This window comes from Rattus norvegicus, chromosome 11 (assembly GCF_021556685.1).
Source record: "Rattus norvegicus strain SHRSP/BbbUtx chromosome 11, alternate assembly SHRSP_T2T, whole genome shotgun sequence".
In the NCBI taxonomy this organism is placed as follows: Eukaryota; Metazoa; Chordata; class Mammalia; order Rodentia; family Muridae; genus Rattus; species Rattus norvegicus.
In genome coordinates this window covers 85,746,455-85,762,433 of record NC_141544.1, presented here as the reverse complement: position 1 = coordinate 85,762,433, position 15,979 = coordinate 85,746,455, and the positions used below count along the sequence as shown (strand labels likewise).

The following is a 15,979-nucleotide window of genomic DNA, read 5'->3' as shown; positions in this document are numbered from 1 at the left end:
AAACCCCCCAGTGAAAGGGAATGTCAGGGTGGAAAGGCAGGAAGGGGTGGGGGTTGGGTGGGGTAACACCCTCATAGAAGAAGGGTCGGGGGATGGGGTAGGGGATTTATGGATGGAAACTGGGAAAGGGGATAACATTTGAAATGTAAATAAAAAATATCCAATAAAAAGGGGGGAAAAGAAATAAATAATAAAACCTTAAAAAAAGGAAAAGAGGCCATGCATATGAAAGTGTTGGTGGTTTAGGAGGAATTTGAAGGGAGAAAAGGGGGAAAAATACATAAGTGTGTTGTAATCTCAAAGAATAAAGAGTTATATAAAATAAATATGAGCACATCCATCTAGAAAGTAAAAGAGCAAAGGAGACAGGGAATGGAAGCCACGGTATCTATAACACAGGTACTGATGAAAAGGTTTTGAGACGGTAAAGACTTGAAAAATATCTCCTAGAAGTAAACTTCCAGTCTTCAGGAAGCTAGCAGGCACCCTGTTTCGTGAAAGTTAAGGGAATGATGTTGTATTATAATACAGATGACACAGAGAAACATGGTCCCTGCAGAGGAAGCTGCAGAGGTTTCTCCAGGCACCAGTAAGGAGGCTCCCAGGGTCCCAGCAATGCACAGGGGACAGAAGGAAAGAATGCAAGCAAGAGAAGGTCTTGCAAGTGAGGCTTTCAGAACAGATCAGATAACCTTGATCTGCATCTCAATGCCTGGCAGTGAGACTCAGACAACAGGCAGGAAATTAAATAGTGTTCAATGCGGAGATGTTAGAGCCCACGGAAAATAAGTCAATTAGAAAAGTCATGAAAAAAAAAATCTTAAGACAAACAGAAAAGCCATCAAAGGACCATTTGTCTTAGTCATGAAGAGAATTCCCTTACATAATCATAAAAACGTTGCTAGTAAATGCCTACCTCGCCAAAATTTCAGCAGTGAAAGCACGGGGAGATAAAGCCTGGTCCATTGCATTCCAGGCTAGGAATGTGAAATGAGAGTGAGGTGAAATCTTTAGGAACAAATAGCGTTTACACTGTGGAAGTAGACCTGACGTAGTTCAAAGTGATTAATCCCCATAAAGAGGAATGGGGGACAGGACAAGGAACTACTGCTGGTGAGACCCTCACTATAGCTGTGGCAAGAAGAGAGAGCACATGAACCCAAGTGACACACACCGACCATTTCTACACTCACCGGTCAGTTCTGAAGGGCAAGTGCCTCAGGAGGCTGCTGTGTGTCCCGGGACAGCCACATTCTCTACTCAGACACGAATCAACGGTCAATGGAGATCAAAAAAAGAGACTTTTGCTCAGAGAAAAGATCACACTGTCCTTGCCACCTGTCCAACTACTCCTTAGAATCCCCAGATGAAGAGCACCTGCTGACCCTCATTTGAAAAACTTTACTCATAAACCTTTCAACCAGCGAGTCTGAGACCTCCTCCATACAAAGCGCTTTTCCAGGTCTCGCCCATTGAATGCCGCCATTTTGTTTGGCAGGGACTGTCTTTCTGTGTTCAGCTTTGATATGGAAGATTGCAGACTGGCTCATGTTAGCTTATAACGAAAGAGGACGGTTACAGTTTACACACCGAGTTCATTGAACCAGCCAGGGTTTTGGGTGCTGCTCAGTGGCGGACTACAAGCCTAACATTGCTGAAGACTCTGAGCTAATCCTCAGCACCACCAACAAGGCTTTAAATATTAAGTAAGTGTGAATTCGTCAAACTCCACAGAAGCCCAAGGCTGTGACTTTGAACCAGAGGTTATGAGGCGGTTTTGAGATGGACAGTATTCAAAATAAATAACAATGCATTACTGATTGACTACTGTATGGAGATCAATATGCTAAGCACTTCCAATATCTAATTTAATCTTCAAAGCAAGTCAACAAATAGCCACTAAGATTAGCTTATATTTTTATCTCCATTGTAAGGATAGGAAAAAAAATCTAAAACACTGAGGTTAGGAATCTTGACCAATGTTGTCGGCTAGAATGTTAGACTAGTCCAAGACTAGTTAGTTAGACTAAAATCCAAGACTAGTCAGACTCAAAAATTGCTTTGTTAGCTTCTCTTTCTTCTTAAAATAAAGAAGAATAGCCAAACATACTACCAGGCCTGAGACCGAGCACAAACATATCCACGAGAATATTCCTACATCTAAGGACAGCAGACTAGTAACACCCAGACAACATCCGGGGATATGAGTCTGCACAGTTTTAGCTCTCTGCTTAATCCTGAAACTTTCCTAATTATACACAGATATACAGAGGGTAATCTTTTAACCTTGATACATCCTGGAAGACTGTTAGGGCACTTTTCAATAACAACAACAACAACAGTAAGAATAATAATAATAACAATAACAATAATAATCATCAGCCCATAAGCTTCCATGCAAGCACTTCTGGAAGTCAGGAGTCAATAGCGAGCAGAACAGGAGGAACATATCACAGCAGTGATTAGTAGAATTTACAGAAGGGAGCAGAGGGTTGCAGCATTTCCGCCGGCCATGCTAGTTTACTCATAGGTATGCTTTGCTTAGTGAAGCAGTCGTGTTCTTTAAAAGCTACTGAATAATGGAAGCCTTATGATCTAAAATCCCCCATTTCTTAAATCTAATTTTTAAAAGATGATTATATCAATTAATATTTTCGAAAGACAAATGAGATCACCACCTGCGTTACATAAATTTGTAACAGACTTTCACAATTTCCCTCTGGCTTTCCTGATTCATCGTTCTTGCACCCTGTTCCCATCTCTCTGTGCATCATGAAGGTGGGACGTCTACATTTTCACCACTGTGTTCAGCCCCTAGAAGAGGGCTCAGCCACCAGCACTGGTACCTGATTGACAAATAAATCAGCCAGTCTTTTACATTTCCCTGATTATTGTCAGTACAATTAAGACCCTTTTACCCTTGTCTCTACCACTCCTTTGCCCTGGCATGCTCTTCCAATGTTTAAGCTTCATGCTTTCTATAAATGCCAACCTCTTTCCATATTTGTACTTTTTCCTCTGCATTTGTACACATTATATTTCTATTATGTGGTGCAATAACAGATGACACAAACCTTATTTTAGTCGTCACTTCCAGAACAATCTATACAGAAGCTATATTGGTAAAAAGTAAATTTAGAATTTAAATTTTCACATGCATCGCTAGCAGTTTTTTGTGAGTTTGTGTTTGCCCATATCTTCCATTACTGATTTGAAAAGTGTTTTTCCAATGAAATAATCTGTTTCTTTTGTTGCTAGCCTCAATGATGGCCAAACGTTAGATAAATGACCATCAAGCCCAGATCTTTGTATTAACAAGCTAATGAGTATAGTTGCGGATTGCTGCACTTTATTTCCAAGATGTATGGAAATACATCTAAGCTATGTATGGCCTCCAGCATGAGAATGCTACCCCAGTCCCCCATCCTTGAACAGTAAAAACAATACACATCTATGTCTAAAGTCAAATGTAAGCACAGGTCAATGTTAGTGTAGGTTTTCTGCACCAAGGGTTTCAGAAAGCAATCTGCAGAGTATACTCTGGGAAGTTCATGGAAGAGCATTCTCCAAGATCCACCACAGACCACATAATCAGGCACTCTGGGTGAGGAGCCCAGCAATTGTGCCCTTGACCTAACCAACAATGTCAACACTTTTGCGATGATAATCAGGTTTGCGCTTCTGAGGAAGCTGAACTTCATTTAGGTCAGAGAGTACGAACAAAGTAATAAAATTCCAATCTAAATCGCAATTGTTTACCAACTAATGTCAGTACTGCTTGCTTTAATAGTATGATTTAAACCAATGGGTCCTATTAAACTACACCCCACAGCTTCAAGGTACTCTAATAGTCTTCACCAGAGGGAAGTTAATGAAATAGAGTTAGGCAAGATACTGACAAAAACTGGCAGAAACCGCAAGGATTGGTAGTATAAAGAAAGGTGTGGAGGAATGTAGCCTAATCAGACTGTTGCACCTGACACCGAGGCAGGGCAGAGGGTCGGTGATAAGGGAAGGGCGGATAATGGCATAGACATTAATGAAGACTCCAACTGCCAACATCAGAGGACAATCCCACCCCGTATCAGCACTGTTCATCCACAGAGGTGCACGTGATACCAGAGGACAGAATCACCTCTATGCTAAGGGGTTACATGGCAGTGGGGATCTTTGGCCTCAAAGGATAATAGAAGTTAACAAAAAGCACATGCCATCACCGAGTTCTAGTTTTAGCTTGGCTCTCAATGACTTTTCCCTTATTGGCCCCATTAATTTTGAAAGAAATTCCCAATGCAAATTAGAGGGGAAGACACAGAAATGTTTCTTGACCCGGTAAGAGGGATTAAAAAGCTGATTGTGGTATGTCTGATTTCCAGATTCGTGACCTTCCTACCACACCAGTGACTTCCTGATAAGCCAGGCAGCTATGTAGCATGAGGTTAAAAGAAAGCTACAGTCCTGTCTTAAGTAAGCCACTGCAGTTGGAACAAACTTAAGGTATATAAGAGCTCTAGGTCCCTTCCTGAACCCCAGACAGTTGGAAGAAGCCCTCGATAACACTTCAAGTCTGCTTCTCCTTGGTTAGACTTATTTGTAAATATAGCCATAAATGCTCTTTTGTCTTAGTTAACATCATACCATCAACACTTCTGATCATAATTCATGTCCATAAGCATGCTAATGGCTATTGACTATCTTGCTATCTTTCACTCTTACTCCTGGTGCCCCAAATATTAGGAAAATCTGTATGTGCTCAGCTGGATTGGTTTTTTTTTTTTTCTTTAATAGAGGAAAGGAGACTGTCATACCAAACTAGAGCAAAGTACATCTAACAGCTGGTTGTGTTTGAGAGCACAGACTCTGAGGCTAGTTTACTACCCAGTTGCATCATGGGTTAAAGTATAAGTTATTTACCGTCACTATGCCTCAGTTTCTCAGGCCCTAAATTATGAATGACATGAAATTGCTATGAGGATTAAATGGGACAGCGTGTAAATAGAGCACAATGCCTAATGCATAGTAAAAGCTTTAGAACCCTCATTTCCAAAAACAAAAATGGTTACCTTTTCAAATGTCCTCTAGATGTCTGGCATGAACAGAGCATGAAGCCATGGGGACTAAAGAAAGAGATTTGGTAAAATTTAAGTAAATCTCTTCAACCACTTATAACTGAGCTTGATACTGACCACACCATGCTTTGAGTGCAGTAAATTATCTAGAATATCAGATTGGTAGAATATCTAAAGAAGAATAAAACTCAACTCCTAGTTTAGTTACTATCCCAATATTCTACCTCCTGCATACTCCAATGTATTATTTCTCTATGACGTACTTACTTACTGCGTTATTGATATTCGGGCATATGCCCACAAATACTGTTTTCATAGCCATCAGTTTGTCACAAATATTCCTGATCATTATTCATCTTTTTAAACGTGTTAAAGCTATTAAATATTTTGCTTTCCTTTTTTACTTAACTAAGAGATTCAGTTTAACTGTTAATCTATTCTACCAGGTAAGATCCAACTGGAAACAACAAAAATTCTGCCTCAAAGGAGCAGCAAGAGAGCTGAGTGTTGCAAGCGATGCCTACTGCTTTCTAATGATGTAAAGGCAAAAGAACTGAGCGTATTTGGCTTTGAATAATGTATTACTAATGGTTGAAACTAAAAGAAAATCAAATGTCCCGTCTATAACACCAGTAAGACACTCAGCACACAGAGTGCTTGGCATGGTTGTTACTTCTGCCTTTTCTCGGTGCAATGTGCTTGTTAGATCTGAAAGGGAGATATTATATCAACTTCCCATGTGACTGATATATAAATAAACCAATCTTAATTGTAAAAAGGATACATATGAGGATGGGAAAAAAGATGTTATGAAAACATAATGCAGAAGCTGAACAAAAAAAAAAGAAAGAAAGAAAGAAAATGCTATCACATTAGCTAAAGTCAGAGCTGCCAACCATCACCATAAAACAAACATCTATTATTTTCTCCTCACAGATCCACAAATGTTCATTTTGTGAATTCCTCAAATTCAGACTCTTACTTCTCTCTCCCTCTCTTTCTTTGCTTCACAGATGAAAAGTAAGGTGAACACAAGAAGTGGCCACATCAAACTCACAGGATGAGCTGAGGCATGAATATGGATTCAGATTTCGACCTCCAAATTCCAAGCCAGGGTCATTTATTTCCGTAGGTCTCCAACACTATCCATCAATGTAAATTCATGGTCATACTACATGATATGACCTGAGCCAACAGATGTGCCCAACTATTTGGAGATCTGTAGAGCCTGTAGGAAGTAGGGTTTGCTGTGGGAGGGTACATCACTGCTGTGCGTCTTTGAGGAGTATAACTCTCCCCAGCTCCAGATGAAATCTCGGCTTCCTGGACTGTGCCTGACACCCACTGAGCATACTCCTCCTGCCACAGATGATGTAGCTGTTGTTCCATCATGCCTTCCTCTTGTGACTGACAGATTCTTCTAAAACTGTGAGCAAAAATAATGCCTTCCTTGCAAAAGCTGCTTCTGTAAGATATTTTGTTCTCATCAATACAAAAATAACTTGTATTGCAAATGATAATTTCCCCAGACTTAGTGCTTTCTCCCTTAGAACAATATCAACTGTCAACCCAGCGACACGCCCAAAAACTCAGTCTCAAAAATTATTACATTAAGAAACAGATTTAAGGCTAGGCTAAGCATAGTGGCACATGCCTTTAATCTCAGCACCCTGGAGGCAGGGACAGGTACATTTCTCTAAGTTCATGGCTGGCCTGGCCTACATGTGAGTTGCAGGCCAACCAGGGCTACAGTGAGACCTGGCTTAAAACCACAACAATAACAACAAAGGCCAGTTCAAGATTGGATCTGTAAAATCAGTGTGGTTATTTGGACCTATCCTATTTTCCATAGAAAAGATATAGCAATATTTGATAGTAAGAATAGGAATCAAAACAGAACATTAGAAAGCTGACAACATAGTTTCTCTATGGGAGTGAAGTGGGCAGAAGAAGGAGAAGAGGAGAAGGAAGAAAAGAGGATGAGAAAGAAGGAGGAGGAAAGAAGGAAAGGAGGAAGAAAGGGAGGGAGGGAGGGAAAGGAGGTGGGATAGAAGAGAAGGAGCAGGGAAGAAGCCTGGAAAATTGGTCCAGGACACTGAGATGTAAAAGGACTTCTCTCCCAAGGATCAACAGAACTTGAACACAGGACCTTCTTGTTTCATTAGAACATACAACACATTTGTTCTTCTCCCCATGTACCAAGCCCAATAGAAGGCCACCAGTACTATATTCCACCAGTACTGATAACCCAGTTGTCAAAGCTCAAAGGCATCATGAGGCATCTAACATGTCTGCCCATTCTCAAAATCACTATGCATTGATTCAATAACCCATCACCTGACACCGAGGGGCGGTGCTGATGGTCCTAGAGCTGCTGTCTGCCTCCTCTTCTCTAGGGTTATTGAGAGCACTCGTATGTTTGCATCACTGCTCTGCTCTTTTATGCCGATGCTGATATGAAGTCATAGGTAAAAATCTCTCACGTCATCTTATTTTGATTTTTCAGGCTCACAAATAAAGCATGATTTGCAGAGTCTTTCTCTTTGATACACAACAAATATTTCTTCTTTAAATCCTACAGAAAGAACAACACAGAACTGAACTAAATTCAGTTTCACATGTCTTAGAAAGTGGGGAAATTTTTTTGGAATACAGAAAGAACCTTTGGAAAGACTTTGAATTGTCCATATTTTCCTTCCCAATTAGAGCAATCCTATAAAATGTTTTGTAACTATTCAGTATGTGAATGAAACTAAGAAAAGCAAACAAACAAAAACTTTTAGTGTATCTTGAGGTCAGAAACATATCTACATTTTCCAGTTTCCAAATAGGGAAGTTTTCTCAGTTTGCCTTGTACTGAGGTCTGTTTAGTCAGTTTAAACGTGGTGAGCATTCAAGGACTTGATACAAACCTGACTGCTGCTCGTGGATGATAATATAGTATCAGGGAAGATTCCAGGGGCTGTGACTGGCATAGCTTCCTCTTCTTGCCTACTTACTAAAGAAAACCCATTTGCATTTGGTGATCCTTTGAATGACCTGAAAGCTTCTGGATTTTTTTTTCCTACTGTCCATCCCATTGGACTGTTTCTCTGACTAACAGTAGACAAGAAGAATGGAAAAACAGAGCTCATTAACACACTTCTGTAGCACCAACCATAGGGATGTTAGGGCAGGAACATCATGAGTTTGAGGCCAGCCTACATGACAAAGAGCAGCTTCCTCCATTAAGTGTAAAGTCACTTTGGGTGACATGTGCTCTTGGAGTCCCCAGAGGTGGTAAACATCCATGCAGGCTACATGCTGGTAAAAAAGGGAAAAGACCTGTGAGAAAACAACAGGTGTCTTTGAGATTTCAACCAAGGTATCAGCAGTCGCATCACAGTGGTGAAGTAGCTTAACTTCTCTGGGTGAGAATCCCACTTTTGGGAGGAGAAGAAGGGGGGAGTAAAATGAAACTGGAGAGATGAGAAAACTCAAAGGAGTCGATAGGCATAAGTCCTAGAAAACCTATACCACATCCTCCTGCAATAAACGATGCTCATTAGATCTTAGAGTCTCTTAGCTGCACTTTCCTTTATTTTACATATTTATTTTCTCTCTCAAGCCTGTAGCAGAGGAATCAAATCTTTCCTTGACGGTCTTTAACACTAAGGAATATTTTTTTTAAAAAAAAAGGAAGAAGTCTTATAGTGTTCCTGATTCAACACACAGTTAGTTACTTGCTCTAGTGTCATAAGAACCAACATGCATCTTACCTGTCATCTGCCCAATTTCTTAAGGATTTCATTAATAGCTGAGCGCCCTGTACCCCAGGTGCCCTGTGGCTCTTATTTAAGAAACTCTATTGATGATCAGAATTGACTCAGATGCACAGAGCTTCAAACCCATTCAATGCCTACCTGACCTGATGTACCTCTACCTACCACTAACCCACAAAAGGTTGCATTACGGCCTCCCAACAAAGTCTTAGCATGTAATGGGCTGTGGCTTGGTGATGGCATATACTTAATTAAAGTGAGGTCCCGGGTTCAATCCCAAGCACCTACATAAACGCATGGGATTTGTTACGTAAATGAAGTGTAGAATGTAACAAAAGCAACCAACCCCTTAACTAAAATAAAGCCTTTGTGGAGGTCAATGCGGTTTGCTTGCTCCTACCTCTGCAAAGACAAATTGCACTTTGTAATTCTGATATTGTGGTATGGAGGTGGGGATGGGTGGGGGGGAGCCATGGTTTATAGAGAAACAGCCTAACTTTTTGATACTCCATTTTGTCTATGAGATGAAGCCAAAACATGTGATTATGGAGATAGTATACAAAGACCTTTGGGAAACCACAAAATACTTCCTGGTGTTATTTATAGTTGCTAATGTGCAGTGCATTCAGAAACTGTCAGTAACAAACGTAATAAATCACCCTTGGTCACTTAGTGGGCACAAAATGTCTACTTAAGGACAGAGAGATGCCTCAGAGGGTATAGGTACTTGCCACCAAGTCTGACAGGTTATCCTCTGACCTACACACACACACACCGTAGCACACATGTGCATGTGTATGCACCAAACAAATGCATACACAAACATAACAGCACCAACCTAATAACATCAGTACTTCCCAAGCTTGAAAGAACAAAAACGGTAACTTTTGTTCTGGACTCTTTGCTGAGGATAACAAGTTTGCTAATAGCTGCTTAAGTCAGACAATCCATTCCCAGCTAGGCATCCGGTCAGCTGAAACTGCCTTCAGAAGAGATGCAGAGTTGGTGTTCACATGTTCTCCCACACAGCGATTTTTCTTTTGAAGAAACCAAGGTAGAAACCAAAGAAAGGCATTACTGCTGTAGAACATTCAGTCTCCTCTCAGGGTCTCTAATTACACTAGAATTCCATACTCTAGCCTCCTGGGTGACTACGAGGACTTGGAGAGATGAACGGAACAGAAGTGTTTCTAAAATAAACAACTCAGGGCCTGCTTGTGGGTCCCAGCTCCGAGCCCAGAGAATGGAAGTCAGAACACACATTGCCTCCTTGCACTGAACCATCTTCCTGGAACAACATGACAACTCTGCACCCATTTAAATCAGATGATTTAATGTTTAAATCATAATGTTTAAAACTCTTGAGACCCAGAAAGGCAAAGAGAGTTGTTCAAAGTTAACATCATTAGAACTGGGCAAGAAGCTACGTGTCATGCACCCAGCGCCTATTCCACCACATTACGTATTAGATCTGATTTCTCCACCATAGTGGTCTCTCTGGGTGTTATTGTCACTTAACGAGGAAGCAATTTTCATAAAATTACTTTACAGTTCTGCTAAGCTAATTATGGCAAAGAGCATTTTCTTCCTTCTCCAGAGAGCATGAGCAAGTCTTTGTTGGGAACACAAGTTGGTTTCCGGCCTTCTCTGCCCTGGAATCAAACTGACGCTTCTCAGTGCTTTTGTAATATAAGAACTTTTTCTCTCCCAGGTACTAATCATATCAACACATGAGAATGTTGCTAAAAACTATTGCCTATTCAGCACAGTATGTAAAATCAGCTCAGCATGTGAAACCAGTGTACCTACTATGAAAAGTAACACATTTTTCCTATGGTGGACTCCAGAGCACCTGCTGAAATGTTAGAGGCTCAAATTATGCCCTCAAGAAGGTTAATCAACACAGTAACAAGGACATAGAGTACAAGGGCAACGTGGTTAAGATCAAGGATTACATCTTAGTTTTTGTTACTTAAACAGAGTCTCAAGTAGACCAGGCTGTCCCCAAAGTAATTATATTCTATTCTCCAACTCCTAATTCTCTGGGTGCTGGAGTTATAACCATGAGCTCCTACATTTTGCTTAGTTTTCCTTTAGATTTTCAGAACTAAGCACAAAGTAGGTACTCATTAAATATGTGTTTCAATAAAGATCACTCAATTGATGGTGTAAGAAAAGCAACATACAAAAGACAAACAGGTGTTTCAGCTGCATAGAACGCTCTGCTTGAATAGCCTTTAAACACAGGGGCCAAGAAAGACAGGTCAGAGAGATGGACAAAGATGCAATACAGGGAGGCAACCCGTACTCTGCGAAGATACATGCCAGCATAAACGGCACAGTGCCTACCGTGGACCAAGAGTGGTATCTTAATAGGAGTTCTCAGCGAATTAGAGAATAAATGTTTAAAGGTAATTGGGAACTGAGAGTAAATGGTTAGAGTAAGAACAGGAGGGGTTCTTAAAAGCAAGTCTCTTTGGGATTCAAACAAGGCAGAGTCTTTTTGCACTTTTCCCCAAAGCAAACAGCGGTCTGGGACCTGAGCACTCACCCATAACCTCCACAAAGAGTCGAAGATCTCTCCCAAAGTCTCCCTACTGTGGTGTCTTGCATATTGTCCCTTTCAGTTGCAATCTGCTTCCTGCATTTTAGACAAGTGGTTCTGATACTTTAACACGCATACAAACAGCCACGTAATTTTTCAGGAACCCAGGTACGAAATAATAAATCTGGAGAGTCTGGGATTTGGCAAGCATCTTTAAAAAGCTCTGAGGTGATGCTCATGTTCCTGAAATGTAGACCAACACAGGTGAGGTCTAGGATCAATGGTTATTAGCTGAGTAGAAGCATCACTTGGAAGATGTGGAGGTTTAGATGAGAATGGATGGTCCTCCTAGACATATATTTGAATGCTTGTCGACAGCCGGTGGAACTATCTGGGAAGGATTAGGAGGCGTGGCCTTGGAGGAGGTGTGTCACTGGGAGAGGTGGGCTTTAAGGTTTCAAAAGCCCGTGCTATTCTGTCTTTGTCTCTCTCTTTCTCTCTCTGTGTCTGTCTCTGTGTCTCTGTGTCTGCTCCTCCCTCTCTCTCTCTCTCTCTCTCTCTCTCTCTCTCTCTCTCTCTCTCTCTCTGGAAGACATAAGTTCTCTGCTACTGCTCCAGCACTATACCTGCCTACCACAATGTTCCATGCTCCTGGCCCAGATAATCATGAACTCACACTCTGAAACCATAAGTGTTTTCTTTTATAAGTTGTCTTAGCCTTGGTATCTCTTCACAACAATAGAAAAGTAACTAAGACAGAGTAGGGGTTTGGATTTTGGGGGTTTTTTTATGCATAGATTCCTCCCTAAAAACCAGGTAAACTCAAATCTAAAAAGGTGTACCCTAAACATCTCTATGTAGAAAAATCACTACAGGTGGTTTTTGTTTTTTTTTTTTTTTTAATAGATAGGTAACATGCATGAAGTTGAAAAAATTTGCAAAGCAAAGAATGATACAGTCAGGAGAGAGGGAAAGAGAGAAGAGAAACACATGGTACCTTTAAAAATCATTGCTCCGGAAACTGTAGCCTGAATACAAACTACCTGGAGTTCTGTTAAAAAATCAGTCTGTTCAGTGGGCCTAGAGTAAAAAGGAGCACCCTGCAGTTCTAAATGTGCTGCAAACCACAGTTTATCATCCAGCACACAAACGAGTGGCTGTCAAACACATCACCCCCTGAAACATTTCAAAAGTGCACACATCTTTGTTCTTATCCAACATTCTAATTAAGGATCTTGGATATGACCCTCCATGAGGATGTTTACGAAGCATACCAAGTGGTTCTAGGGTGCAGAAAAGTTTCTGAACCACAGGTTTAAATATTAAACACTCCGTGTTATTTGAGAGTCTCTAGTCCTTGGCATAATTCTGCAGGGCATAATTTCTGTCAAAGTTACTCCAAACACATCAAACTCAGTCTTGGAGACAATGTAATTACCATGGTGCACAATGATCCTTGACACTGACTCAGAATTGAACTGTTTTCCTCCTTATCTTCGATGACAGGAAGTGATGTAGAGTAGTAAGAAAGCAAGCGGATGTCATTTGTCTCGTGAGCATCACGGTACTCGTGAAACTGGCTGGCCCCTCTGCTTTACAAACTATAAGGGTAATGTGAAGGTGGCCCAGCGCTGGTGCCAGGATTTGCATTTAAACAGAAGTCATTGGAACGTCTTCTGGTATGGTAAGGTCTTATACAGTCAACAGAATCATGTGATGCATCTTTAACTCTATCTAAACTTAATTCCAATTAAAGGAAATGATAAGTAATGTACTTACTATTTGAGAATATCACCCTATGATTAGATTTGAATCTATTGGGGGCAGGGCATAAAAAAAAAAGCTGTTCCCATTAGAATGAAATGCAGACACAAATGCCCACCAATATACTCTTTTCTCCTCTAGAATACAAATTTAGAGTTAGCTGAAGTCCTTACCACACCACTTGCATTGACTTAGAAACCGTAAGTATTTGTGTGGGTATGATGTGGTTGCTAATTGGGCAATTCAGCTTTGTAAAGTCCAGAAATTAAAAGTCATCAAGACTTTCCCCTAGCTCCTTTGTTAAAAGTAATTAGGAGTCCTCTGCAAAATGGCCACAGCATTGGCTTATAGCGAGGCTTCTCGGTGCCTTTATATCAGAGCAGGGAGCCACTGGATCATTGTTGTCTGACTTAACATAGAACTTTTGGCCCAGTTCCTCTCAGGTCTATTTCTGAAATTCTGTCTCCCTTCTGAACTCCCCAGACTGGCAGCATGGCTGGAACTCCATGGTTATTATTAGGACTTATAAACCACCTGAAACTCTGAGAGGCAGGCAGCATTCTTTATAGGCAATAAAAGAAAATACAAAATATTACTGAGAGACACATCCTCGCTTTATGATGGACCAATAATTGCTGTATAAATCCGAGGCAAATGTTAACCAGAACCACTGCCAAATAACCAGATTTAATGGCCAAATACCAGGTGTCGTCTAACCAGGAAAACAGTTTTTCATAGTAAAACGATGCTCTCTGTTGTTAACCTTATGTCCAAGAAACGCTTAGCTGACTAAAACATTATATTATGATTTAAGAAAAATTGCATTTGGTTTTAAAGTGGATTCTGTAATACATATATTAAGAGATGTGGATTTTTCTCTGTACGTACGTTATTGTCAGATAAGGTAGTGCCCACCAATGTGTCATAAAAATAATCCTCCCAGTCTAAGAGCTAATGGCTACTCTTTCTCCACATCACTTCAGACCTCCCTTCCAAGCCAGTGCTTACCTAGGTACAATTACGATAAACCTACTAATTAAATACTCAAAATAACCTTACAGAGCAGACGGCTGCTATCATCAACACTCTAGGTTTATTAATCATACCAGAAATAGGTAGCTTAGCACCATTCCCTGAGCCATAAGTACATTGCCACAGTGACTGACATTCTGGTTAAAAATAAAACCTGCTTCAAATATAGCTTCTTCCAGTTCTGGGTAATGAATATAGTTTCATAAAAGTTGACATCATTTCTCTGATTTCGCCAAAATTAAATACATTCTATATTCCTACTGGGTATCTGGCCACGCCGTCACTCAGGGTACTCACAATCTAGTGGGCATTTTAAGGAAGGGAAGAGACCTGTTCGTGTGGGGTTGTGTCCAGATGACACCCAAACTTACGATTCTAATGGTCGCTTTTGTTTATATGCGTTAGATATGCCAACCAGAAGTTGATTCCCACAGTTCATGTAGCAGTTGGTGGGTGTAAATTTTTCAGATTTGCTTATGAGGAGAATTTTAATAGGTGCATGTCCAAAACTAGTGAACGCAACGCGCTCAAAGAGCCAAGCAATACTTCTGTACCCTGATCTTCTTAGAGGTCAGTTCCTGAGCACGCTGTTTCAGATAGATCCAATTTTCCATCTGATGCCCATTCAAACTGCAGTCGGATGCCATACACACCCAGAAACACCATGTTTGTAGGGTGGGGTGGGGAAATTCAAACATTTTTAGCAATGCATTATTGGATATCAGCTATAAATATGTCTGTCAGCATATCCTAAAGCCAACAGAATATATGTATTTCAATCTATCCATTATACGGGGAAAGAAATCGCTTTACCAACACCTAGTTCCTCCCCCTCCATTTTGGGAGGGAGTCTTCTCCATCCCCCCCCCCCCAATAAAAACTCATCCCACTTCACTACGCAACTGATGGGAGTATTAAACACTGGCTTCCACTCTGTGGGAGTTAGTGGCCTTCTCGCCACATTCCTGCTGCTGCAACGGACATAGCATCTCCTCCTCCTATCGACCTAGTGAGATGCTCCTCCCGCTCCGGAGCACTGCAGTCCCCTAGCCGAGGGCTGCCCTGGCCACACGCACATGCAGCGGGAAGTGCCCCGGTGGGGACAGCCACATACCTTTGCTCTCCATTTCGGTCCCTTTAGAGTGCTGGGAAGTTCAATGGAAGTTGGCAGGAAGATGTGGGCCCGCTTCAGATCCCCAAATCTGGAAAGCCAATCTGATGCTTTCGCCTGTACTTCCTTCTTTCCCTTCAGGCTTCCTGAAAGATGGGATTTCTTAAACCTTGAAGCTGCGATCAGCCACCAAAGGACACTTAGCAGCAGCAGCAGCAGCAGATTTGTCTCTACAGGGGTTAGGTTGCGATGCATATCTGATACTGAAAAGCATGCACAGGCCCGCTCAGAATTGTATTTTTTTTTTTTTACCTGAGTCTGGAAGCTGCAAGCAGGAGCTGTCCTCGGAGCGTGGTGCTGCAGGTGTAGTGACAGATCATCCCACTTTGCTCTGGATGTACAGCAGATTTGCATGGGCGCTGGCACGCATGCGCAGGGCGTCCCCCTCCCTTTTTCACCGCCTCCCGCTCCCCCGCCCGCCCTGGCTTCTCTCCCCAATACGGTCCTCAGTATCCCAGCCCTAAAGCTGTAGCATTCGGTCACAGGAAAGCGCTGCTAAAAATAAACGCCGGACCGGATTTTCCCCTGCAAACGAGAAAATGGATTGGACTGGAACGGCGCATCAATCCCATCCGATTTTCCAGGACTGCTTACTGAAGCCCTCGCAGAGGCCGGGATGTCTGAGCTGAACGTGCTG

General features: G+C 41.5%; 1 protein-coding gene across 1 annotated transcript in view; it reads right to left on the bottom strand.

Moving 5' to 3' along the window:
• The window catches only part of Fgf12 (fibroblast growth factor 12), a 567,610-nt gene extending 551,958 nt beyond the window's left edge, over positions 1 to 15,652 (bottom strand). Inside the window, exons 1-2 of the mRNA NM_001395084.1 lie at positions 15,595 to 15,652; positions 15,286 to 15,428 (exon numbers count right to left, since the gene is read on the bottom strand). Coding sequence (NP_001382013.1) covers positions 15,286 to 15,298 — 13 coding nt within the window. The 5' untranslated portion in view covers positions 15,299 to 15,428; positions 15,595 to 15,652. The remainder of the gene's footprint in view (positions 1 to 15,285; positions 15,429 to 15,594) is intronic.
• Between the last annotated feature and the right edge of the window lie 327 nt (positions 15,653 to 15,979).